This window comes from Schistocerca serialis, chromosome 12, assembly GCF_023864345.2.
Source record: "Schistocerca serialis cubense isolate TAMUIC-IGC-003099 chromosome 12, iqSchSeri2.2, whole genome shotgun sequence".
In the NCBI taxonomy this organism is placed as follows: Eukaryota; Metazoa; Arthropoda; class Insecta; order Orthoptera; family Acrididae; genus Schistocerca; species Schistocerca serialis.
Window position 1 is genome coordinate 110,211,282 of NC_064649.1, and position 21,273 is coordinate 110,232,554.

General features: G+C 43.9%; 1 protein-coding gene across 1 annotated transcript in view; it reads right to left on the bottom strand.

The window, feature by feature from the left end:
- Positions 1-155: 155 nt before the first annotated feature.
- The window catches only part of LOC126427975 (C3 and PZP-like alpha-2-macroglobulin domain-containing protein 8), an 829,074-nt gene continuing 807,956 nt past the window's right edge, over positions 156-21,273 (bottom strand). The window contains exons 27-28 of the mRNA XM_050089861.1: positions 19,828-20,253; positions 156-6,807 (exon numbers count right to left, since the gene is read on the bottom strand). Coding sequence (XP_049945818.1) covers positions 6,536-6,807; positions 19,828-20,253 — 698 coding nt within the window. The 3' untranslated portion in view covers positions 156-6,535. The remainder of the gene's footprint in view (positions 6,808-19,827; positions 20,254-21,273) is intronic.

Here is a 21,273-nt window from a genome sequence, read left to right on the forward strand (position 1 = left end):
GTCATGTACATACCAGCTGTTATACAGTGTATACTTTTTGTTGGCATCCTCAATAGATCATCGCCAGACGTCAGTTTTACTTTTGTAATGTATACAAACCAAAATAAATGATACACCTTACTGAGAAATTGCTTTATTTACTAAATTAACGTGGGCTTACATTTCAGTGTATTCACAGTCCTTATTCTGAACAAAATATATTTCTAGTGAATTTACAAAAATTAATATTTATCATTAGAACAATAGTTTGCAAAATGACAAAAGTGTTCTGAGTGCAATCATAACGTTCTTAAAGTCAATTTTAACCTTATGTCATATATAACCACTACACTTGCTACCTTCTAACATTCGCTAAACAAATTTCTACTTTCTGTTAAGACTGAAGCAAGGGAAAATATTACTGGAAAACTTCAGCATCACCTGTATTACATTCTAAAGAATAACAGACGTAACTTTAAAAATGACTAGTTTACATATGTTTATCACACATCATGGCCTCTTTTGACAGTGATGTTAAACAGAAGAGTGAAAATCATGTTCGCTGAGTTCAATACTAATTTCATTTGCTATTTTAAAACGAAAACCTCCCTTTCTCTTAGTGAGCAATTCAGTTTCATCAGTCCTTCAATGACCCCTGTACAGCATCAAAGAGAGATACATTTCGCTTCAGTTCGATCTCAGAAGGCATTATGTGTAACATTATCGCTGACTGATCTCTCTGTTTTGCGATTATCTCTGCTTCAACTCAGAGCGGACGGCAGTGACCAGGAAACAATATGGCCGACAAAGACAGGAACGTGCTGTGATAGAATTTACGTATGTGACAGAATATCTGGATGAGAACGAGTTTTGTGAAGCACAATAAATCGTGGTATGAAGACTGATTTGATACCAGTACTTGATAATGCAATAACAATTCCAAAATAATGTGCTATGGGTGCAAAATGGTACAGTTGCTTAAAAAATAGAAGTCAGCATTGTTCTATGTAAAGAGTTTCGGAATAGCAAATGATTTGTCGTTTTGATTTTCAGCTTACGAGCAGAATCACTGTCTCTTTTATCAGCAGGCTTTAAAATTTTTTTAATACTTCTCTGCAAAAACATAAAATCTTGTGCACTCATAGTACTTTCACAGTTTTATATTCTGCAATAATGCTTTTCAGTCACAAACATTTCAAATTCTTTTAATATGCTTAAAACAGTTTTCAATTTTTATTAGAACAAACATCTCATATGCAACATGTACAAGATTAAAGGTAATTTGTTTTTGATATGCAAAAATATTGGTTAAAACCTTAAGCAAATTGCAAACTCTCGTTGAAAAACTCATGTCTGCACATCTTATTGCATTAGTAACTTCTATGAGAGTCCACAGAGATTACCTTTGTACTGTCTTTAGTAAGTTTATTTCTGAGAAGGGTATCTTGAACTAACTGCATATTATGGATTCTTCCACATTCACTTTTGCTCATTCGTGACGAATTACAGTTAACATTTGCATTTCACGCACCTAAAAAAGAAACTGGTATTTCACATAGCAATGCAAAATATATCTTTCTCGCTTGAATCTTTTGCATTGCAAACAATGTATGGGCGAATAATGAAATGTGTTCAGGATTCGCAACGAATGTAGTTGAACATGAAGTCGTTATTTAAACTGACTTCCAGTGTTAAGCTGGACAATATTTTTGTGACAATTTTGACTTTACTAATACATATGTATCTGTCTTTGACAAGACACTGACTATGTTAACATAATCAGTAAAAATTTCAAAAAGCAAGACATACAACGAGCAGGATACGACGTGCTAGCAAATAGATGAGACCCCTGAATACTCAAATGTTTGACTGTGTTGTTTTTTTTCATATTAATTTCCTCGGGCGTTGAATCGACGTTGACAGTCACTGCAAAGATTTCTGGTTTCTGTTATAGTCGGTTCGTCTATCCACGTTGACTTGTTAGAGTATTACGAATGGAACTCAAAAACTAACCATCATGCATTTAATATACTTAAATTGCATCAAAATACGAGCATCCACATATACTTGTATAATTACTTTGGATCAAATGACACTCTGGCATCACAGAAAATGAGCTGGTAGAGTAAGTTTTGAAGCTAGCTGAGACAGCAGCGATTGCTTATTATGCTAGACTGGCTTACCGCTACGCTGAGGAACAAGGTCTTCTAGGAATGGAAAGAGATGTAGCAGTCTCCCTTCAACTGATAAAAGGACGAAATTGTGCAAAATCCGATCTTCATAACCCTAAACAATAATGGTTCTTAAATTTATCCATGTTATATGGATGTTATTTGAGGGCTGCGACTGATTTTAAGATTTTTATAAATAAATATATACTGTAACAGTCACTTGTTAGTAATATTTTATTAGCACGACGCGTTTCGGCAGTATGCTGCCATCATAAGGTGCATTTACAGTTGCTTTTACATTGTAGTTAGCATGAACTTTGGTCAGTACCTTTGCTGCATGCGCCAGTGGAGTAATGTGTCGAAAGAGACGCATGTTCAGGAAGATAAATATGTTAGAGTGTGTAAATTACGTGATAAGCTTTATTAGCCATTTTGTTATTTTATTTACTGACACTACTGTTGATAATTTCGTTGTCAGGCACACAGAAAAAAAATTGGCTTAGCCAACCACTCACAAAATATTTGCCATGACGTAAATGTATCTAGATGTAAATGTTTCACCTTCACCGTATACTATTCCTTTAGCAATAGAAACTGGTTTATCTTTGGATTGATGTAAAAAAATGATTGTTAAGTTGCTCAGTACTTTTTACTGTGCTCTGTGTGCCAGCCAATGAAATTACCAACAAAAATGTAAGTAAATGCACTAACAAAATGACTAACCATGCTTATCACATAATATACAAACTGCAACATATTTATCTTCCCGAACAGCCCTCATTTCAACGCGTAACTTCACTAGCACACACAACAAAGGAAACTAACTTTATTTCATACTAATTACAGTGTAAAAGTAACGGTCAACGCACCTTACGATGGCAAAATGTTGCCAAACCGTGTCGTCCTAATAAAATATTAGTAACAGGTGACTGTTGTAGCATATATTATTTCATAAAAATTGTGGTTCACTCAAACGAGATTTACTAAACACCATCCATTCACAGTAACTCGCATCATGTTGGGATACGGATGGTATCTCTCACACCTGCACAGGATAAAGAGATTTGACCGTTCGATCTGTCGAGTATAAGAGACCCTGTTGAACTTGTAGATCTCAAACAGCTAATATTGGGAAATTCATGGTTCCAAAGTGAGCCATACTTCACAGAGCATTAAACAAAGCAGGAATATCTTTAACCAAGAATCTTACAACGCCATAGAAGCTGTAACTGACGAGCTTCGTCATACTGACAAAATTTTTGGAAGAAGCAGATATCCAGCTCAGTTATATGAATATCGCGAAGGATACCGAAGGATTGACACAAACCACCTTTTGACATCTCTACAGTTTCAGTCAAATCTGACAACTGATTACTAAATTCCTGTAGTTTGACCTTACCTTTATACTATTTACATACGAAGACTGAATGTTGTAATTATTTTAAGTTACGTTTGTAAACTATGATAGCCAATGCAGACAGTGGCTAAAGATACTTTGATCGGTTTCTGGTGCTTGAGTTTGACAGTTAAAATGATGTTTCGGAAGGATATAATCTTTGCGCCTGAATTAAATATATATTTCATTAACTTTAGTATTAAATATATTTTTCCTCAAAGTATTTAATACTAAACTATATGCGGAGTCGTACAGATATGGATATAAAGCAGATGTAATGAATACTTGTCAAATTTAAGTGAACTCCACATGAACTTATCTGCCGACTGGATAGCTAATCTGACAAATGTGCAAGTGTGTCCATTTAATTCGCGTTTTTTATTTTATGAAAGGAGGATGAAAGTGGAGAATATGCCCCTCGCACTTACACCATCACTCGGCTTACACTTGCATCTTTGTAAAAAAATTCAACTAAGTTGACAATTGATATCCCAGTTATGCACAGGTGTAACTGATTTTTACCCTGAATGTTGTTTTACATATTCTAAGTTTTGCTGAGTAAACCTTTATAAAAGTTTTGAACTTTTGCAGCCTGATGACGTATAAGAAACTCCTGTCATTATTATCATCATTTACCCTAAATTACTGAGCTGACGATGGCGATAGTATTATGTATAAAGAAATGTGTTGATCCCTCTACAGTGCTTTATTCACAAATAACTGCGTAAATGAAGAACTCGAATTAAACATCGTTGGCAGGCTTGTGGAATGAGTGGTATTGCTGGAATATCTGTGATGGTGTAAAAACGTTGAATCAGTTGGTTTGTGAAAGTTTGGGGAGCAATATGAGAATTTTTATAATATCTAACTAGGACAGAAAGAAGAAAGGGGACAAGAAATATCTGCTTCGTTATTTTTTAGCTTTTCGCTTCCACACAAAATTCTGCGCTCTTGGACGAGTACATAGGAAAAATGATGGTGCAGATGGAATTTTAAGGAAATGTCGCATAGAAGGAAATAAGGAAGGAGAACTATTACCAAAAATTATGTGAATTTTTTTATGAACTAATTAAACAAGATGTGTAATCAGCCATTTATCTATTCTTCTGTATGAGCAGAGCAGATACCTTACAATAATGTTATTGCTAAACATACGATTAAAATTACGCTTCGTACTCATAATTCCGAAATATTTAGTGCTATGCACCATATTTTTGTTTATATTTTTCGCGGGAAGTATACAGCTAGGATGCCCTGAACATATGTTGATAACCTCCTTTAACACTCTAAATGAAGCTTCATACTTTGAGGCTCGTCGATTCAGATTAGAGAAAAACTTTACTGAGAATTTTAACATCGAAGGTGATTCTTGCTCCCACGTTCTTTCATTGTGAAAGCTACTGTAAATTCCTAACTTAACGAAACCATACGAAAATAGCGGGAACTCAACTCCTACTGCTAGAATGCAACCTTTAAGTTAAACTATGGTAGCATAAGCAGCAAACAGATGACTGCATTTAGGGTGATGAAAACGAGTGTTTATATGGTGTTCCAGCTGTTCCAGACTGGGCACTTTGTTGATGGGTACATGTGGCAGTTGATCAGGTCCTAGGAGAGTACAGCTTTCACAGTGGAACGTGAATGCCCTTAACTATCCAGTCCAGCATCACGATGATTGTCCGGTGCATCGAACCTTTTGTTGATTCTCTCCAATATCCCAGGTTAAACGTTATTTGTCTACAAGAACAATGGTGTGTGGTATTTAGAGACAGGAGCTGCTTGATTCTACATGTGAGCAATTTGATGCAGTTGTCTGGGTTGGCAGTTGGGAAAGCGATAAACTACAAAAAATCCCCAGAACGAATCAGTTGCACTTTCATAAATGAAGAAAGTTGTAGTTTTTGAAGTATACTTTGTGCTGGAAATCGACTAATCTGTTATTCTGGCCCAGATACAGAATCTGACCATTCTTAGGTTCAAGGAAATAATTTTTCACTGCAATGAATATTTTCACAACACTCCTCCACAAGTTCGCTCTGTAGGTGTGTTTAGTCCTTTACTGAATGACTTTTGTTGTTATGAAAATTTAATGCAGTCATTTCAAAAAAACAAGGGGTTCCCTTTTTTGGAGTATTTTCTGTTGGTTCTATGAAATGACTTATCAGTGTTTCAAGCCTATGCAGTGCAAATGACTGGTCTGAGGTTCAGGAGAACAATTTCCCAGCCTGAATCAATACTCCATTTTACAAAGAATTTTATTATATTACTGAACAATCTACGCTCTCAAGGACATTGGTTGTAGGTATTCCAAGAACAAATGATTCCCTTTCTTGGAGCATTTACTGTTCTACAAAACGATTCATTAGTTTTTGAAGCTTAGATAGCGCAGATTACTAGTTTGTTGTTCAAATGAATAATTTATGCTGATACCATCATGGCCCTTGTCCACAGCAGTAGGGTTTCCTTTTTGGGGGCATTTTCTGTATTGCAAGAGACTTCTGCAATGATGTTCATTGAGTGCCACTAAATGGAGGAAGTGCTTGATCCAATGTCAGTATACACGCTGTGTGGGTGACTGGCAGGAGCAACCAGCAGCTGCTGCTTGGTAAAGATTGTCTGGCTGGTGACTGGTGATGGGTCCTTCAGTCAGTCAGGTGACAGGCTCACGACAGTACACACTCTGTGGAGCATCAATGGCACATCCAGCAGGCTGGATGACTGGCTCTAAGATTGTCTGGCTGATCAGCGTCTGGCTGGTGACTAGTGATGGGTCTCTTAGTCAGTTTCATGACAGGTTGGGGATACGCCCACAGTCTGGTTTGGAGACTGGAGGCTGGCCACTCAGTCTGTCTGGTGACAAACCAAGGACCGATGTCACGATCTTGTCTGATGGCTACTCGGTGACTAGCCCCACAGTCTGACATACTGATAGGTCCAGTACACGCACTGCAGCCTAGCCAGATGCTGGCCGGTGACCGCGACCTCAGGCTCAGTCTGCCTCAGTGGCGGCGCGCCTCAGCAGGTTGCTGCTGTTGAGCTCGACGTGGACCGCCTCCCGGAGCATACCCCACAGTGTATCGCGGTCCAGCACCAGCAGCCGCTCCTCCTGCTGAGGCTGAGGTTGAGGTTGAGATTGAGGTGGAGGTGGAGGCTGGACTCCCACGTGACCACGGCTCTCCTTCAGTGTCATCTGGTGATCCTGCTGCAGTGGCGTTGAACGGTCCACTGGGCGGCGCTCCATGTTGACACCCCTCCCAGAATCTGTGGGCATTCATCAAAGAAGTACTGTACTACAATATTGTGACATAGTCTGCGTGAGCAGTGAACACACAAGAAATAGTCATGTGTTTTTTCATAATACAGGGGGTCTACATGAAACCTGATTTCCAATGCAGATATGTAATATATGGATACTTGTGGTGTAAGACGTGAGGTGAAACAACTGGAAATACGTTGTGAAGATTTTTTTGTCAACGATTCCTCTTGTTTTGTTTCAAGTGCTAAAAAATTACCAGGACTGACTACACCGCAAGAGAGAGTCCACAGTATAGAGTGGTACGAGGAAACAAAAACGACCATTGGTGTCCAAAGATATCTCCGACATGAACTTTCTAAGGGGCTCATCATACGTTAAGACTTGGTATTAGATTAGATTAGATTAGCTTTTCGTTCCATAGATCCGTGCTGAGGGGATCCTCGTGGATGTGGAACATGTCAATTTTTTTAAGCTGAAATAAGAATACTAACAGTATGAATATATACAATACATCATTTGTTTCTATTAAATAATTCGTCAATGGAGTAGCAGGAGTTGGTCACTAACAAGTCTTTTAGGCTCCTTTTAAACTGATCTTTATTAGTAACTAAATTTTTTATGTTTGCTGGCAAATTATTGAAGATGAGTGTTCCTGAGTAGTGGACCCCTTTTTGAACTAAAGTAAGTGCTTTTAAGTCCTTGTGCAGATCATTTTTGTTCCTGGTATTGTATGTATGAACTGAGCTGTTTGTTGGAAAAAGAGATATATTATTTAGGAAAAATTTCATTAAGGAGTAAATATACTGAGAGGCAGTAGTTAGTAAACCCATTTCTTTGAAGAGGTTTCTACAGGACGTCCGTCAATTTACTCCACAAATAATACGTATTGCATGCTTTTGGACTCTGGAAACTTTTGTTTGACTTGAAGAGTTACACCAAAATATTATACCATATGACATTATGGAATCAAAGTAGGCAAAATATGCAAGCTTTTTCATTTTTATTTCGCCTATGTCTGCTAACCCTCGAATTGCAAACACAGATTTGTTAAGGCGTTCCTACAGTTCTGTGGCGTGCTCCTCCCAACTGACAAGTTCCTAGATACTGGAAGTGTTAACAGGCAGTCAAGTTGTGGCTGAAAAGGCACATGTCTATAAATGGTATGGGGACATTCCAAAGAAGACCATCGTCAGTTAACCAAGCATCACCAGAGCTAGACATCCCTCGCTCAAATGTTCACAAGGTTCTGCAGAAACGACTTCGTTTGCACGCTTACAAAGTTGAAATTTTGTGTGCACTGAAACGAAATGAGTTGCAACGTCGCCACGAATTTGCTGTTGAGCTATTGAACTGGAACAGGCAAAACCACAACTGTCATCGTTAGGGAATATAATATTTTCAGACAAAATAACCTTCTACATACACTCCTGGAAATGGAAAAAAGAACACATTGACACCGGTGTGTCAGACCCACCATACTTGCTCCGGGCACTGTGAGAGGGCTGTACAAGCAATGATCACACGCACGGCACAGCGGACACACCAGGAACCGCGGTGTTGGCCGTCGAATGGCGCTAGCTGCGCAGCATTTGTGCACCGCCGCCGTCAGTGTCAGCCAGTTTGCCGAGGCATACGGAGCTCCATCGCAGTCTTTAACACTGATAGCATGCCGCGACAGCGTGGACGTGAACCGTATGTGCAGTTGACGGACTTTGAGCGAGGGCGTATAGTGGGCATGCGGGAGGCCGGGTGGACGTACCGCCGAATTGCTCAACACGTGGGGCGTGAGGTCTCCACAGTACATCGATGTTGTCGCCAGTGGTTAGCGGAAGGTGCACGTGCCCGTCGACCTGGGACCGGACCGCAGCGACGCACGGATGCACGCCAAGACCGTAGGATCCTACGCAGTGCCGTAGGGGACCGCACCGCCACTTCCCAGCAAATTAGGGACACTGTTGCTCATGAGGTATCGGCGAGGACCATTCGCAACCGTCTCCATGAAGCTGGGCTACGGTCCCGCACACCGTTAGGCCGTCTTCCGCTCACGCCCCAACATCGTGCAGCCCGCCTCCAGTGGTGTCGCGACAGGCGTGAATGGAGGGACGAATAGAGACGTGTCGTCTTCAGTGATGGGAGTCGCTTCTGCCTTGGTGCCAATGATGGTCGTATGCGTGTTTGGCGCCGTGCAGGTGAGCGCCACAATCAGGACTGCATACGACCGAGGCACACAGGGCCAACACCCGGCACCATGGTGTGGGGAGCGATCTCCTACACTGGCCGTACACCACTGGTGATCGTCGAGGGGACACTGAATAGTGCACGGTACATCCAAACCGTCATCGAACCCATCGTTCTACCATTCCTAGACCGGCAAGGGAACTTGCTGTTCCAACAGGACAATGCACGTCCGCATGTATCCCGTGCCACCCAACGTGCTCTAGAAGGTGTAAGTCAACTACCCTGGCCAGCAAGATCTCCGGATCTGTCCCCCATTGAGCATGTTTGGGACTGGATGAAGCGTCGTCTCACGCGGTCTGCACGTCCAGCACGAACGCTGGTCCAACTGAGGCGCCAGGTGGAAATGGCATGGCAAGCCGTTCCACAGGACTACATCCAGCATCTCTACGATCGTCTCCATGGGAGAATAGCAGCCTACATTGCTGCGAAAGGTGGATATACACTGTACTAGTGCCGACATTGTGCATGCTCTGTTGCCTGTGTCTATGTGCCTGTGGTTCTGTCAGTGTGATCATGTGATGTATCTGACCCCAGGAATGTGTCAATAAAGTTTCCCCTTCCTGGGACAATGAATTCACGGTGTTCTTATTTCAATTTCCAGGAGTGTATATGGGAAGGTTAAACAGCACAACATTCGCATCTGGGGTTTTGCAATACCACGCAGTTTTCTGGAATATGTCATAGCCAGCAAAAAGGTGTGGTGTGAGCTGATGGAAGACAGCATATTGGACCAGTTTTATTCGTCGGACAGACATTAACAGGACGCGTTTATCTGGAAATCCTTGATCAGCGCGCTGGCCCTTGGCTTCTTTCCCTTGAGCCATATGAGATCTTCCAGGAGAGGGATGCAATGGAGTTTACATGTTCTAACTTGCTGGACCGAATATTTCTACAGCGATGCATAGGACAAGATGGACCAGCCAAGTAGTCAAAACAATCTCCAAACCTAACCCATCTCGATTTCTTCCTGTGGGGTTAAGAGAAAGACATCGCATATGCCTAGCCAGCACATGACATTGGGAATCTCTGCAGAAGAACTGTGGATGCAATAGCCTACATCACACCCGACAGGCTCGTGCACACGTAGGTTGAGCTAGAGTACCGTCTAGGCATTTTACAGGTTACGAAATGAGCCCATGTAGAAGTGTATAAATGTTTTGAACAAAACCTTTTGAGTTACTGTACACAATGTACCCTCATATTTTTTTGATTGCATTTAGAATCAGGGAGATTTCATGTGGTCATCCTGTACTAAGAGAATTACATGTGGTATAATTGAGAACCCCTTCCATTTTTAAGCGATGTTGCACCTCTATATAATCGAAAAAACTTTCCTTCAGTCGAAATGGACACATGTTGGAAACAACAACTAGGGATACTCTGACGGTTTTAAACACTCTTTGCACAGCACCTTGTACAAAATTCATGGACTTAATTTTTATGTGATTAAAATGTTAACATTCGCTGCTTAGAGTTACAATTTTATCACGTCGGACAGGGTCGGTCCACATGACCATTTTCAGCGGAACGCTGCAAGTATAATTATGTAATGTACAAGGTGTACAACTTCGCTTTCGCGATTTTTCCCCCAACATTTGAGCCGGCCGGAGTGGCCGTGCGGTTCTAGGCGCTACACTCTGGAATCGAGCGACCGCTACGGTCGCAGGTTCGAATCCTGCCTCGGGCATGGATGTGTGTGATGTCCTTAGGTTAGTTAGGTTTAATCCTAAGTTCTAGGCGACTGATGACCTCAGAAGTTAAGTCGCATAGTGCTCAGAGCCATTTGAACCTTTTGAACCAACATTTGAGGCTTAATGAAACAAACTGGTTACATATGTATGATTCAAAGTTTTTCCATCGCTGGCCACTACATTCTCCCATCTTTCGGGCAGTGTACGAATCCCGCGTCGAAAAAGTTGTTCATCTTTTGAAGCGATACACGAATCGATCCAATGTGTGACTTCTTCATGAGATCGGAAGTGTTGGTCAGCCAGGCTATGCGCCATTGATCTAAACAGGTGATAGTCAGAGGGAGCAATGTCTGGAGAATACGGCGGGTGGGGTAGGTCTTCCCATTTTAACGATCCCAAGTACGTTTTGACCTCTTTTGCAACGTGGGGTCGAGCGTTGTCTTGCTGAAAAATATCTTTATCGTACCTCTCGCTGTCTTTTAATGTTCTGCTCAAAAGCATTAATTGCATTCGACAACGAGCACCTGTGATTGTTTCACTTGGTTTTAACACCTCATAGTACACGACGCCGAGCTGGTCCCACCAAATGCAGAGCATGATCTTGGGGCCGTGAATATTTGGTTTGGCCGTCGACGTGGAAGCATGGCCGGGATATCCCCATGTTTTTTTGCGTTTAGGGTTGTCGTAATGAACCCACTTCTCGTCTCCGGTCACAATGCGATGCAGACCTCCCTTCCATTTTTGCCTCTGAAGCAACTGTTCACAAACACAGAAACGCCGTTCAACGTCTCTTGGTTTCAGCTCACACGGGACCCAAGTTCCTTCTTTCTGAATCATGCCCATAGCCTTGAGACATTTTGAAATGGCTTGCTGTGTCACTCCCACTAACCGTGCCAATTTTTCTTGAGTTTGACGCGAGTCTTCATTCAGCAATGTCTCAAGTTGTGCATCTTCAAAAATATTCTCTCTTCCACCACTATGCTGGTCTATGACGTTAAAAACCACCGTTCTTGAAGCGTTGAAACCATTCACGAAACGTTCTTTCACTAATAGCGTCCTTACCACACGTAACTGAGAACGCTCGATGAGACTCAGCCGGTGTTTTCTTCATTATGAAACAAAACAGTAACAACTCCCGCAAATGACGAGAATTAGGCTCGTAAACTGACAATTTCAATCAAGTACAACCTTAATGATGCAGACACAAATCGACTAATGTTTTCATGAGATTATGTTGACCTTGGTCCTAGCTAACTGCCTGACGTCTTCAATCTGTTTCTTTCGACCGCTACTTACCGGTTTCGTCACCTATCGGCAAATGGCGGAAGCAAAGTCGTACACCTTATACTACAACAGTCGTATCTACAAGTGTGGTAGTGTGTGGTTCAACATGAAGCACATGCTGCTGCACATGCACTTACGATCGTTTGTAGAATAAGGGGCATCAAATGAAAACAGAACACCTACCATAACAGGACCATGAAATGGTTCCATTCAAACGTAATCACCATACTCATTAAGGCATTTATCCTACTTGGAGGCTTTTCATAGAACACAGTCGGTTGCTAACGGATCCACAACCATTTGACTTTCTTCAAATCCAGTGCGTACCTCCATGGACGCAGGATATTGTTGAAAATCGCCACTAAATGGTCTGTGGCGGCGGCAGACATCTATTGCAGAAGTTGATTGGTGAGTAAAAATGGTTCAAATGGCTCTGAGCACTATGGGACTTAACTTCTGAGGTCATCAGTTCCCTAGAAATTAGAACTACTTAAACCTAACTAACCTAAGGACATCACACACATCCATGCCCGAGGCAGGATTCGAACCTGCGAAGGTAGCAGCAGCGCGGTTCCGGACTGAAGCGCCTAGAACCGCTTGGCCACAGCGGACGGCTGTTGGTTTTGCCGTTTGCCCTCGGGCTCTCGAAATTCTATCTGTTGGAATTATCCTGTTACACGATAACGTCTGCCCGAGACAGGATTCGAACCTGCGACCGTAGCAGCCACGAGGTTCCAGACTGAAGCGCCTAGAATCGCTCGGTCACAGCGGCCGGCCACAGCATATTATTGTTGTTCCTGTTTAGTCGTGTTACCAGACTTATATGGAATATAAGGGTCATGAAAAGCGTCGGATGTTGTGTTGATCGCTCGGAAGGATATGGAGATGCCACGTACTCGTGTGAGGCAGCGTTGTCAGCGCCTGACAGATCTTGGACGAGGCCACATTGCGACTCGCGGACGGGTGGTCAAATCGTGCAGTATAAGATTTGTGGGGCTTTCGGATGTGACAGTGGCCTCATTTTGGACGACATGGGAATGTGAGGGTAAGCATACTAGTCGATAAGGCTCCGATCGACCACATCTGACCACCAAAAGCAAGCATCACTGTGCTGTGCACCGAGCACATCTTAACCCCTTCGCATCTGCACTTGCCATCCGAGTAGAAGTAATGGACTCTCAGAAACTCCTGTTTCATATGGTGCCATCTGTCAGACTCTAGGGTCAGCTGACTGTGGAATTAGCATCCCAGGTATACCCTCCCATTAACATCACAAAACGAGCGGGTGTATTTGGAGTGGTGCTGTGAGCAGGAATCATAGATTGGTGATGAGTGGAGTTGCGTTGTGTTCAGTAATGGGTGGTTGGTTGGAACTGAGCATTTGGCGTCATTGGCCAGGAGGCCCCTAGCGGGGCAGGTCCGGCTGCCTTGGTGCAGGTCTTGTTACATGCGACGCCGCATTGGGTGAGCTGCGCGCCGGTTGGGGATGAAATGATGAAGATAACACAATACCTGGACCATGAGCGGAGAGAAAATCTCCGACCCAGCCGAGAATCGAACGCGGCCCGTAGGACGGCAATCCGTCACGCTGATCACTCAGCTACCTGGGTGGACGGTTGGTTAGTTGATTTGTGGGCAGGGAACCAACCAGTCAAGACACTGGTCCCATCGGATTAGGAAATGATTGGAAAGGAAGTCGGCCATGCCCTTTCAAAGGAACCATCCCGGCATTTGCCTGAAGTGATTTAGGGAAATAACAGAAAACCTAAATCAGGATGTCCGGATATGGGTTTGAGCCATCGTTCTGCAGAATGCGAGTCGACTGCGCTAACCACTGCGCCACCTCGCTCAGTGTTCAGGGCATGAAACACGGTTCTCGTCAGCGAATATGATGATGACCTCGTGAGAGATCTCATTATCCCAATGTTTCAGAGAGGCGCAGCGGTGTTACTCCTGGCGTTTCGGTCTGGGGAGCCTTCGGGTATGCCTTCGAGCCTGGTAATGGCTGAGGGAAATCTGACAGCACAACAGTATGTGATGGACATCCTGCCTCCTCATGTGTTACCTGCCGTGCGACAGTCTCATAGCAGTATATTTCAGCATGACAATGCTCATCTACACACGTTACATGTCTCTATGAACTGTCCGCTCAATGCTGAAATACACCTGTAGCCAGCACGATCACCAGATCTGTACCCAACACAAGATTTGTGGGATTAACTTGGTCGTCAGCTCTGTGTCAATGCCAGTAACCTGGATCTCAGGGGCCAGTTAGAAAAGCTGTGGGCCACTTTCCTTTAGGAGAGGAGACAATGACAACCTTCCAAACCGAACCACAGCATGTATCCAGACCAGGGTGCAACGTTATCCTGGTAAGTGGGCTCTTAGTGTCAAGTTCATTGTAAAATTTAATCTATTTTGTAACCACTGAAATAGCACGAGATCCTCGCCAAAACTCTAAGTTTCACTTAATATCCTCCTGTCCTTCTGGGCGCTTCGCATTTTTCTGTCAGGCAGCATAATAGTCCAGTCCATAGGATGTTTTCAAAAGCTTTAAATGCTGGATAGCTATAATTATAGTACAGCTACTCAAGGAGGTCCAGAGTGGGCTGTAATTATCGCGCGGCACTGAAACGTAGTAGATATTCAAATGCGTTAATGCTGTGCCGATTTACGCTGGAAAAAAATTATTTCCAATTTTGGCCACCAGGCGCAAATCTGGCGCTCTTCAACATCTTGTCGATCTCTCCGATGCTCATACTGGACAACTTGCATAAGCAGCAATTAGTAACCGAATCGAAATTATGACTTTTCCACTTGTTGACCTTTTTACCCATGTTTCGTACCTAGTCCATTACATATGAAAAACATTTCTATACTTTTTTCTTGTATTCGCAGCGATAGATTTGCAACTGGTGGCGAAAATTGAACTACACTACTGGCCATTAAAATTGCTACACAAGAAGAAACGCAGATGGTAAACGGGTATTCATTGGAGAAATATACTAGAAGTGACATGTGATTACATTTTCACGCAATTTTGGTGCATAGATCCTGAGAAATCAGTACCCAGAACAACCACCTCTGGCCGTAATAACGGCCTTGATACACCTGGGCATTGAGTCAAACAGAGCTTGGATGGCGTGTACAGGTACAGCTGCCCATGCAGCTTCGACACGATACCACAGTTCATCATGAGTAGTGACTGGCGTATTGTGACGAGCCAGTTGCTCGGCCATCATTGACCAGACGTTTTCAATTGGTGAGAGATCTGGAGAATGTGCTGGCCAGGGCAGCAATCGAACATTTTCTGTATCCAGAAAGGCCCGTACAGGACTTGCAAGATGCGGTCGTACATTATCCTGCTGAAATGTAGGATTTCACAGGGATCCAATGAAGGGTAGAGCCACGGGTCGTAACACATCTGAAATGTAACGTCCACTGTTGAAAGTGCCGTCAATGCGAACAAGAGATGACCGTGACCTGTAACCAATAGCAACCCATACCATCACGCAGGGTGATACGCCAGTATGGCGATGACGAACACACGCTTCCGATTTGCGTTCACCGCGATGTCGCCGAACACGGATGCGACCATGATGATGCTGTAAACAGAACCTGGATTCATGAGAAAAAATGACGTTTTGCCATTCGTGCACCCAGGTTCGTCGTTGAGTACACCATCACAGGCGTTCCTGTCTGTGATGAACCGTCAAGGTTAACCGCATCCACGGTCTCCGAGCTTATAGTCCGTGCTGCTGCAAACGTCGTCGAACTGTTCGTGCAGATGGTTGTTGTCTCACAAACGTCCCCATCTGTTGACTCAGGGACCGAGACGTGGCTGCACGATCCGTTACAGCCATGCGGATAAGATGCCTGTCGTCTCGACTGCTAGTGATACGAGGCCGTTGGGATCTAGCACGGCGTTCCGTATTACCCTCCTGAACCCTCCGATTCCATATTCTGCTAACAGTCATTGGATCTCGACCAACGCGAGCAGCAATGTCGCGATACGATAAACCGCAATCGGGATGGGCTACAATTCAACTTTTATCAAAGTCGGAAACGTGATGGTACGCATTTCCCCTCCTTACACGAGGCATCACAACAACGTTTCACCAGGCAACGCCGGTCAACTGCTGTTTGTGTATGAGAAATCGGTTGTAAACTTTCCTCATGTCAGCACGTTGTAGGTGTCGCCACCGGCGCCAACCTTTTGTGAATGCTCTGAAAAGCTAATCATTAGCATATTAGAGCATCTTCTTCCTGTCGATTATATTTCGCGTCTGTAGCACGTCATGTTCGTGGTGTAGCAATTTTAATGGCCAGTAGTGAAGTAACCATCACTGCCATATATAATGTACAACGGCTAAATTCCTAGATAGTCTCTCTGCAGTATCGCAGAAGCAACATCCAGCTTCTCGTAGTCCGTTTTCACGACATGGTTCAAACTCAGTAAGGTGTTGATAATTGCATCTTTGTCCGCTTCACGGCATTCTTGACTAACATCAACTCATCACGTCGAATCTCAAAGGTAAATAACGCTCTTGACAAAAACAGTGTTTATTTAAAGCTAACCTGATTTGCACTGCTGTTATTTACTGGCGCGAAACTGGAATATACGTGATATTTCAGATATAGAAACAGGTCTAAGATCTTTCGTTTATGTCGCACAAATCATTCTTGGTTATTTGTTTTTTTCCCACCATTGTATATACAGAGCAACAATTATTGAACTACATGAAAAAAAAAACGTAAATTAGTTACAAACCAAGGCCTGCAAACACTTTCTTCAGCGTGTAAACGTCACTATAGATATTCAGATTTGGGTTCGACATGCCTGCCATCATTGGCGAAATTCTGCATCACCCCCTGAAGTGTCGGAACTTCGATGCTGTCGATGACCTCCTGAACGGCTGTTTGCAGCTCAGCGATGGTTTTGAGGTTATTGCTGTTCACCTTGCTTTTAATATAACCCCAGAAGAGAGAGTCGCACCTATTCAGATCTGGAGAATATGGCGGCCAATCGAGGCCAAGGCCAGTGGCCTTTGGGTACCCCAGAGCCACAACGCGGTCCCCATAGTGCTCCCCCAAGAAATCACACACTCTCCTGCTTCGATTGGGTCGAGAGGCACATATTGTCGAAATCAGGGTCACTTTGGGTAATTGGGATGAAATCATCTTCCAAGACATTCACCTACCATACTGTAGTCACTGAGCCATCAAGGGATATGGCACCAATTGTTCCGTGACTGAACATTGCACCCCACAGTCACCGTTGAGGGTGAAGAGACTTCTCGATAGCGAAATAAGCGGATTCTCAGTCCCTCAAATGCGCCAATTTCGCTTATTGGGGAACCCATGCAAATTATTATAAGGTCCCATACTGTGAGGAGCGCAGGGAATGATGCTCCGCCGACTAGGCAAGGTCGTAGTGGAGCTGGTTTGCCATTGCCTTCCTCCGACCGTAATGGGGATGAATGATGAAGGCAACACAACAACACCCAGTCTTCTCGAGGCAGTGAAAATCCCGGACCTCACCGGGAATCGAACCCGGGACCCCGTGCGCGGGAAGCCTGAACTCTACCGCAAGACCACGAGCTGCGGACCATCTAAATAAAAGTGGGCTTTGTCGCTAAACCAAATCATACTAATTGCCCTAAGGCCCCGTTGCCAACTGTGCACTTTTAACGTTCTAACGCAAGCCGTTCAGAAGTTGAGACGACTTTACATCTACATCTACATGGATACTCTGCAAATCACATTCAAATCCCTGGGAGAGGGTTCATCGAACCACCTTCACAATTCTCTATTATTCCAATCTCGTATAGCGCGTGGAAAGAATGAACACCTATATCTTTCTGTACGAGCTCTGATTACTCTTATTTTATCGTGGTGATCGTTCCTTCCTATGTAGGTCGGTGTCAACAAAATATTTTCACATTCGGAGGAGAAGATTCCGTCGCAACAAAAAACGCCTTTCTTTTAATGATTTCCAGCCCAAATCCTGTATCATTTCTATGACACTCTCTCCCATATTTCGCGATAATACAAAACGTGCTGCCTTTCTTTGAACTTTTACGATGTACTCCGTCAGTCCTACCTGCTAAGGATCCCACACCGCGCAGCAGTATTCTAAAAGAGGATGAACAAGCGTAATGTAAGCAGTCTCCTTAGTAGGTGGGTTACATTTTCTAAGTGTCCCGCCAATAAAACGCAGTCTTTGGTTAGCCTTCCCCACAACATTTTCTGCGCGTTCTTTCCAATTTAAGTTGTTCGTAACTGTAATACCTAGGTATTTAGTTGAATTTACGGCTTTTAGATTTGACTGATTTATCGTGTAACCGTTGTTGTTTGTTGTTGTGGTCTTCAGTCCTGAGACTGGTTTGATGCAGCTCTCCATGCTAATCTATCATGTGCAAGCTGCTTCATCCCCCAGTACCTACTGCAACCTACATCCTTCTGAATCTGCTTAGTGTATTCATCTCTTGGTCTCCCTCTACGATTTTTTCCCTCCACGCTGCCCTCCAATGCTAAATTTGTGATCCCTTGATGCCTCAGGACATGTCCTACCAACCGATCCCTTCTTCTAGTCAAGTTGTGCCACAAACTTCTCTTCTCCCCAATCCTATTCAATACCTCCTCATTAGTTACGTGGTCTACCCACCTAATCTTCAGCATTCTTCTGTAGCACCACATTTCTAAAGTTTGTATTCTCTTCTTGTCCAAACTATTTATCGTCCATGTTTCACTTCCATACATGGCTACACTTCATACAAATACTTCCAGAAACGACTTCCTGACACTTAAATCTATAGTCGATGTTAACAAATTTCTCTTCTTCAGAAACGCTTTCCTTGCCATTGGCAGTCTACATTTTATATCCTCTGTACTTCGACCATCATCAGTTATTTTGCTCCCCAAATAGCAAAACTCCTTTAGTACTTTAACCGTAGTTTAACGAATTCCTTTTAGCACCAAGTGGATGACCTCACACTTTTCGTTATTTAGGGTCAATTGCAACTTTTCTCACCATTCAGATATCTTTTCTAAATCGTTTTGCAGTTTGTTTTGATCTTCTGATGATTTCATTAGTCGATAAACGACAGCGTCATGTGCAAACAACGTAAGACGGCTGCTCAGATTGTCTCCCAAATCGTTTATATAGATAAGGAACAGCAGAGGGCCTATAACAGTACCTTGAGGACCGCCAGAAATCACTTCTGTTTTAGTCGATGAACTACGAACTGTGACCTCTCTGACAGGAAATTACAAATCCAGTCACATAACTGAGACGATATTCCCTGAGCACGCAATTTCACTATGAGCCTCTTGTGAGGTACAGTGTCAAAAGCCTTCCGGATATCCAGAAATACGGAATCAATCTGAAATCCCTTGTCAATAGCAGTCAACAGTTCATGTGAATAAAGAGCTAGTTGTTATTTCATATAGTTCAATATGGTTCAAATGGCTCTGAGCACTATGGGACTTAACTTCTGAGGTCATCAGTCGCCTAGAACTTAGAACTAATTAAACCTAACTAACCTAAGGACATCACACACATCCATGCCCGAGGCAGGATTCGAACCTGCGACCGTAGCGGTCGCTCGGTTCCAGACTGTAGCGTCTAGAACCGCACGGCCACTGCGGCCGGCCTATGTTTCAATAGCTGCGCGATGTGTTCCTGCCATATGATAATTACAGCCCACACCGGACCTCTGACAGTAGCTCCACCTTCATTGTGACCACCCAGTATAGACTTCTAATGACCCGTTCGAATGCAGGATATGGACCCAGATGAAGGCAGCTGACCTGGACTCGCACTCTTGGAGGAGGGGCCGTGTCTCTTTCCTGCCGGGCGCTCCTTCTGGCTCTCCAGCTCGGCGTTGTCATCCGTGATGATGATGTTGACGGACTCCGGCTCCTCGGTCGTAGTCGTGGGCGTCGACGTCGTCGTCGTCACCGCCGCCAGGCCACTAACGGTGACGTCACCTCCCCCAGGCTCGTCAGACGTGCTGGTGGGTCGTGATGTAGGCGTGGACAGGGCCCTCGTGGTCGTGTCCGGTCGCTGGTCGTGACCGCCCGCGGCGTCGGGGGCCACCGACGCCGTCGTCGTGGCTGCGGTCGTCGTGGTGGTGACTGGCGTCTCTGGCGAAGGCTGCGGCTCGGCCGGGTCGTGCGGGCAGTCCTGTCCGCACTCGCAGACCTCGGAGAAGTTGGACCCCATCTGGACTCCACCTACAACCGTCGAAAAATTCATACAGCTTTTGTACACCGTGACTGGTGAGGATAAAAAATAATGGACATGCCACGATATGAAGATGAAACTGCTGTGGTCACAAAGCAGAATGACGAAATACGATCTAGAAAGGGCCGTAGCACAGTGGAAAGTACTTTCGGCGACCAATATCGTACGAGATGGTATGCAGCACTGAACAAGAATGTGAACAACTAAGAATGAGGTTCGGAAGAGAAGAGTGAGAAGTGATAGCGGAATGTGATGTCGTTGAAAGAACGATGTACCGTGCAAAGATGGTTCCTCATTGGGAAGACGATATACGAGAAGGAATGACTCGTACGGAAGTATGTAATCAGTCGCTTTCCCATCACTTCATTTGCGAGTGGAACAGCAGTGGTACAGGGCAGCATCCACCATGTCCCATATGGATATCTTGCGCAGTAAGTATGCAGTGGTAACAGGTGGTTATAATTAACCTTTACATATTTAACACGCTATAACACAGAAACTAATTACTGTACGAGTACCAAACTTGATAGTGTTAATGTCAAGGACATGCGGAAGAGAAATAGCGCAGAATCAATTAAATTGAAACACTTTTAATGTGCTGCTACGGTACATTATATCATTACATACCGGTAATATTGCTGCTACAAAAGGTACTCAATATGGCGCCGATCAGTGTCCAGAAGAGTCTGAAAGCACAGGACTGCATTCTGCACAGCAGAACGAAGCATGTCTGTAGGTATGCTGGCTCTCTTGATAGGCCGCACTTTAAATCAGCACATTTTTGACTGTTCCCCTGGTAAATCCTGTCCTTCAGATAGCCCCACAGCCAGAAATCACAGGGAGTGAGATCAGGTGATAGTGCCGACCAAGCGTTTGGAAACGATCGACTGATAATTTGATCGTTTCCAAACGTTTTCTGGAGAAGCAAATGAACTTAACGAGCGATGTGCGGTGGGGCCCCATGAAAAGTGTTGAGTTCACCGCGGCTCCCTCCTGTAGGGCGCGTATGT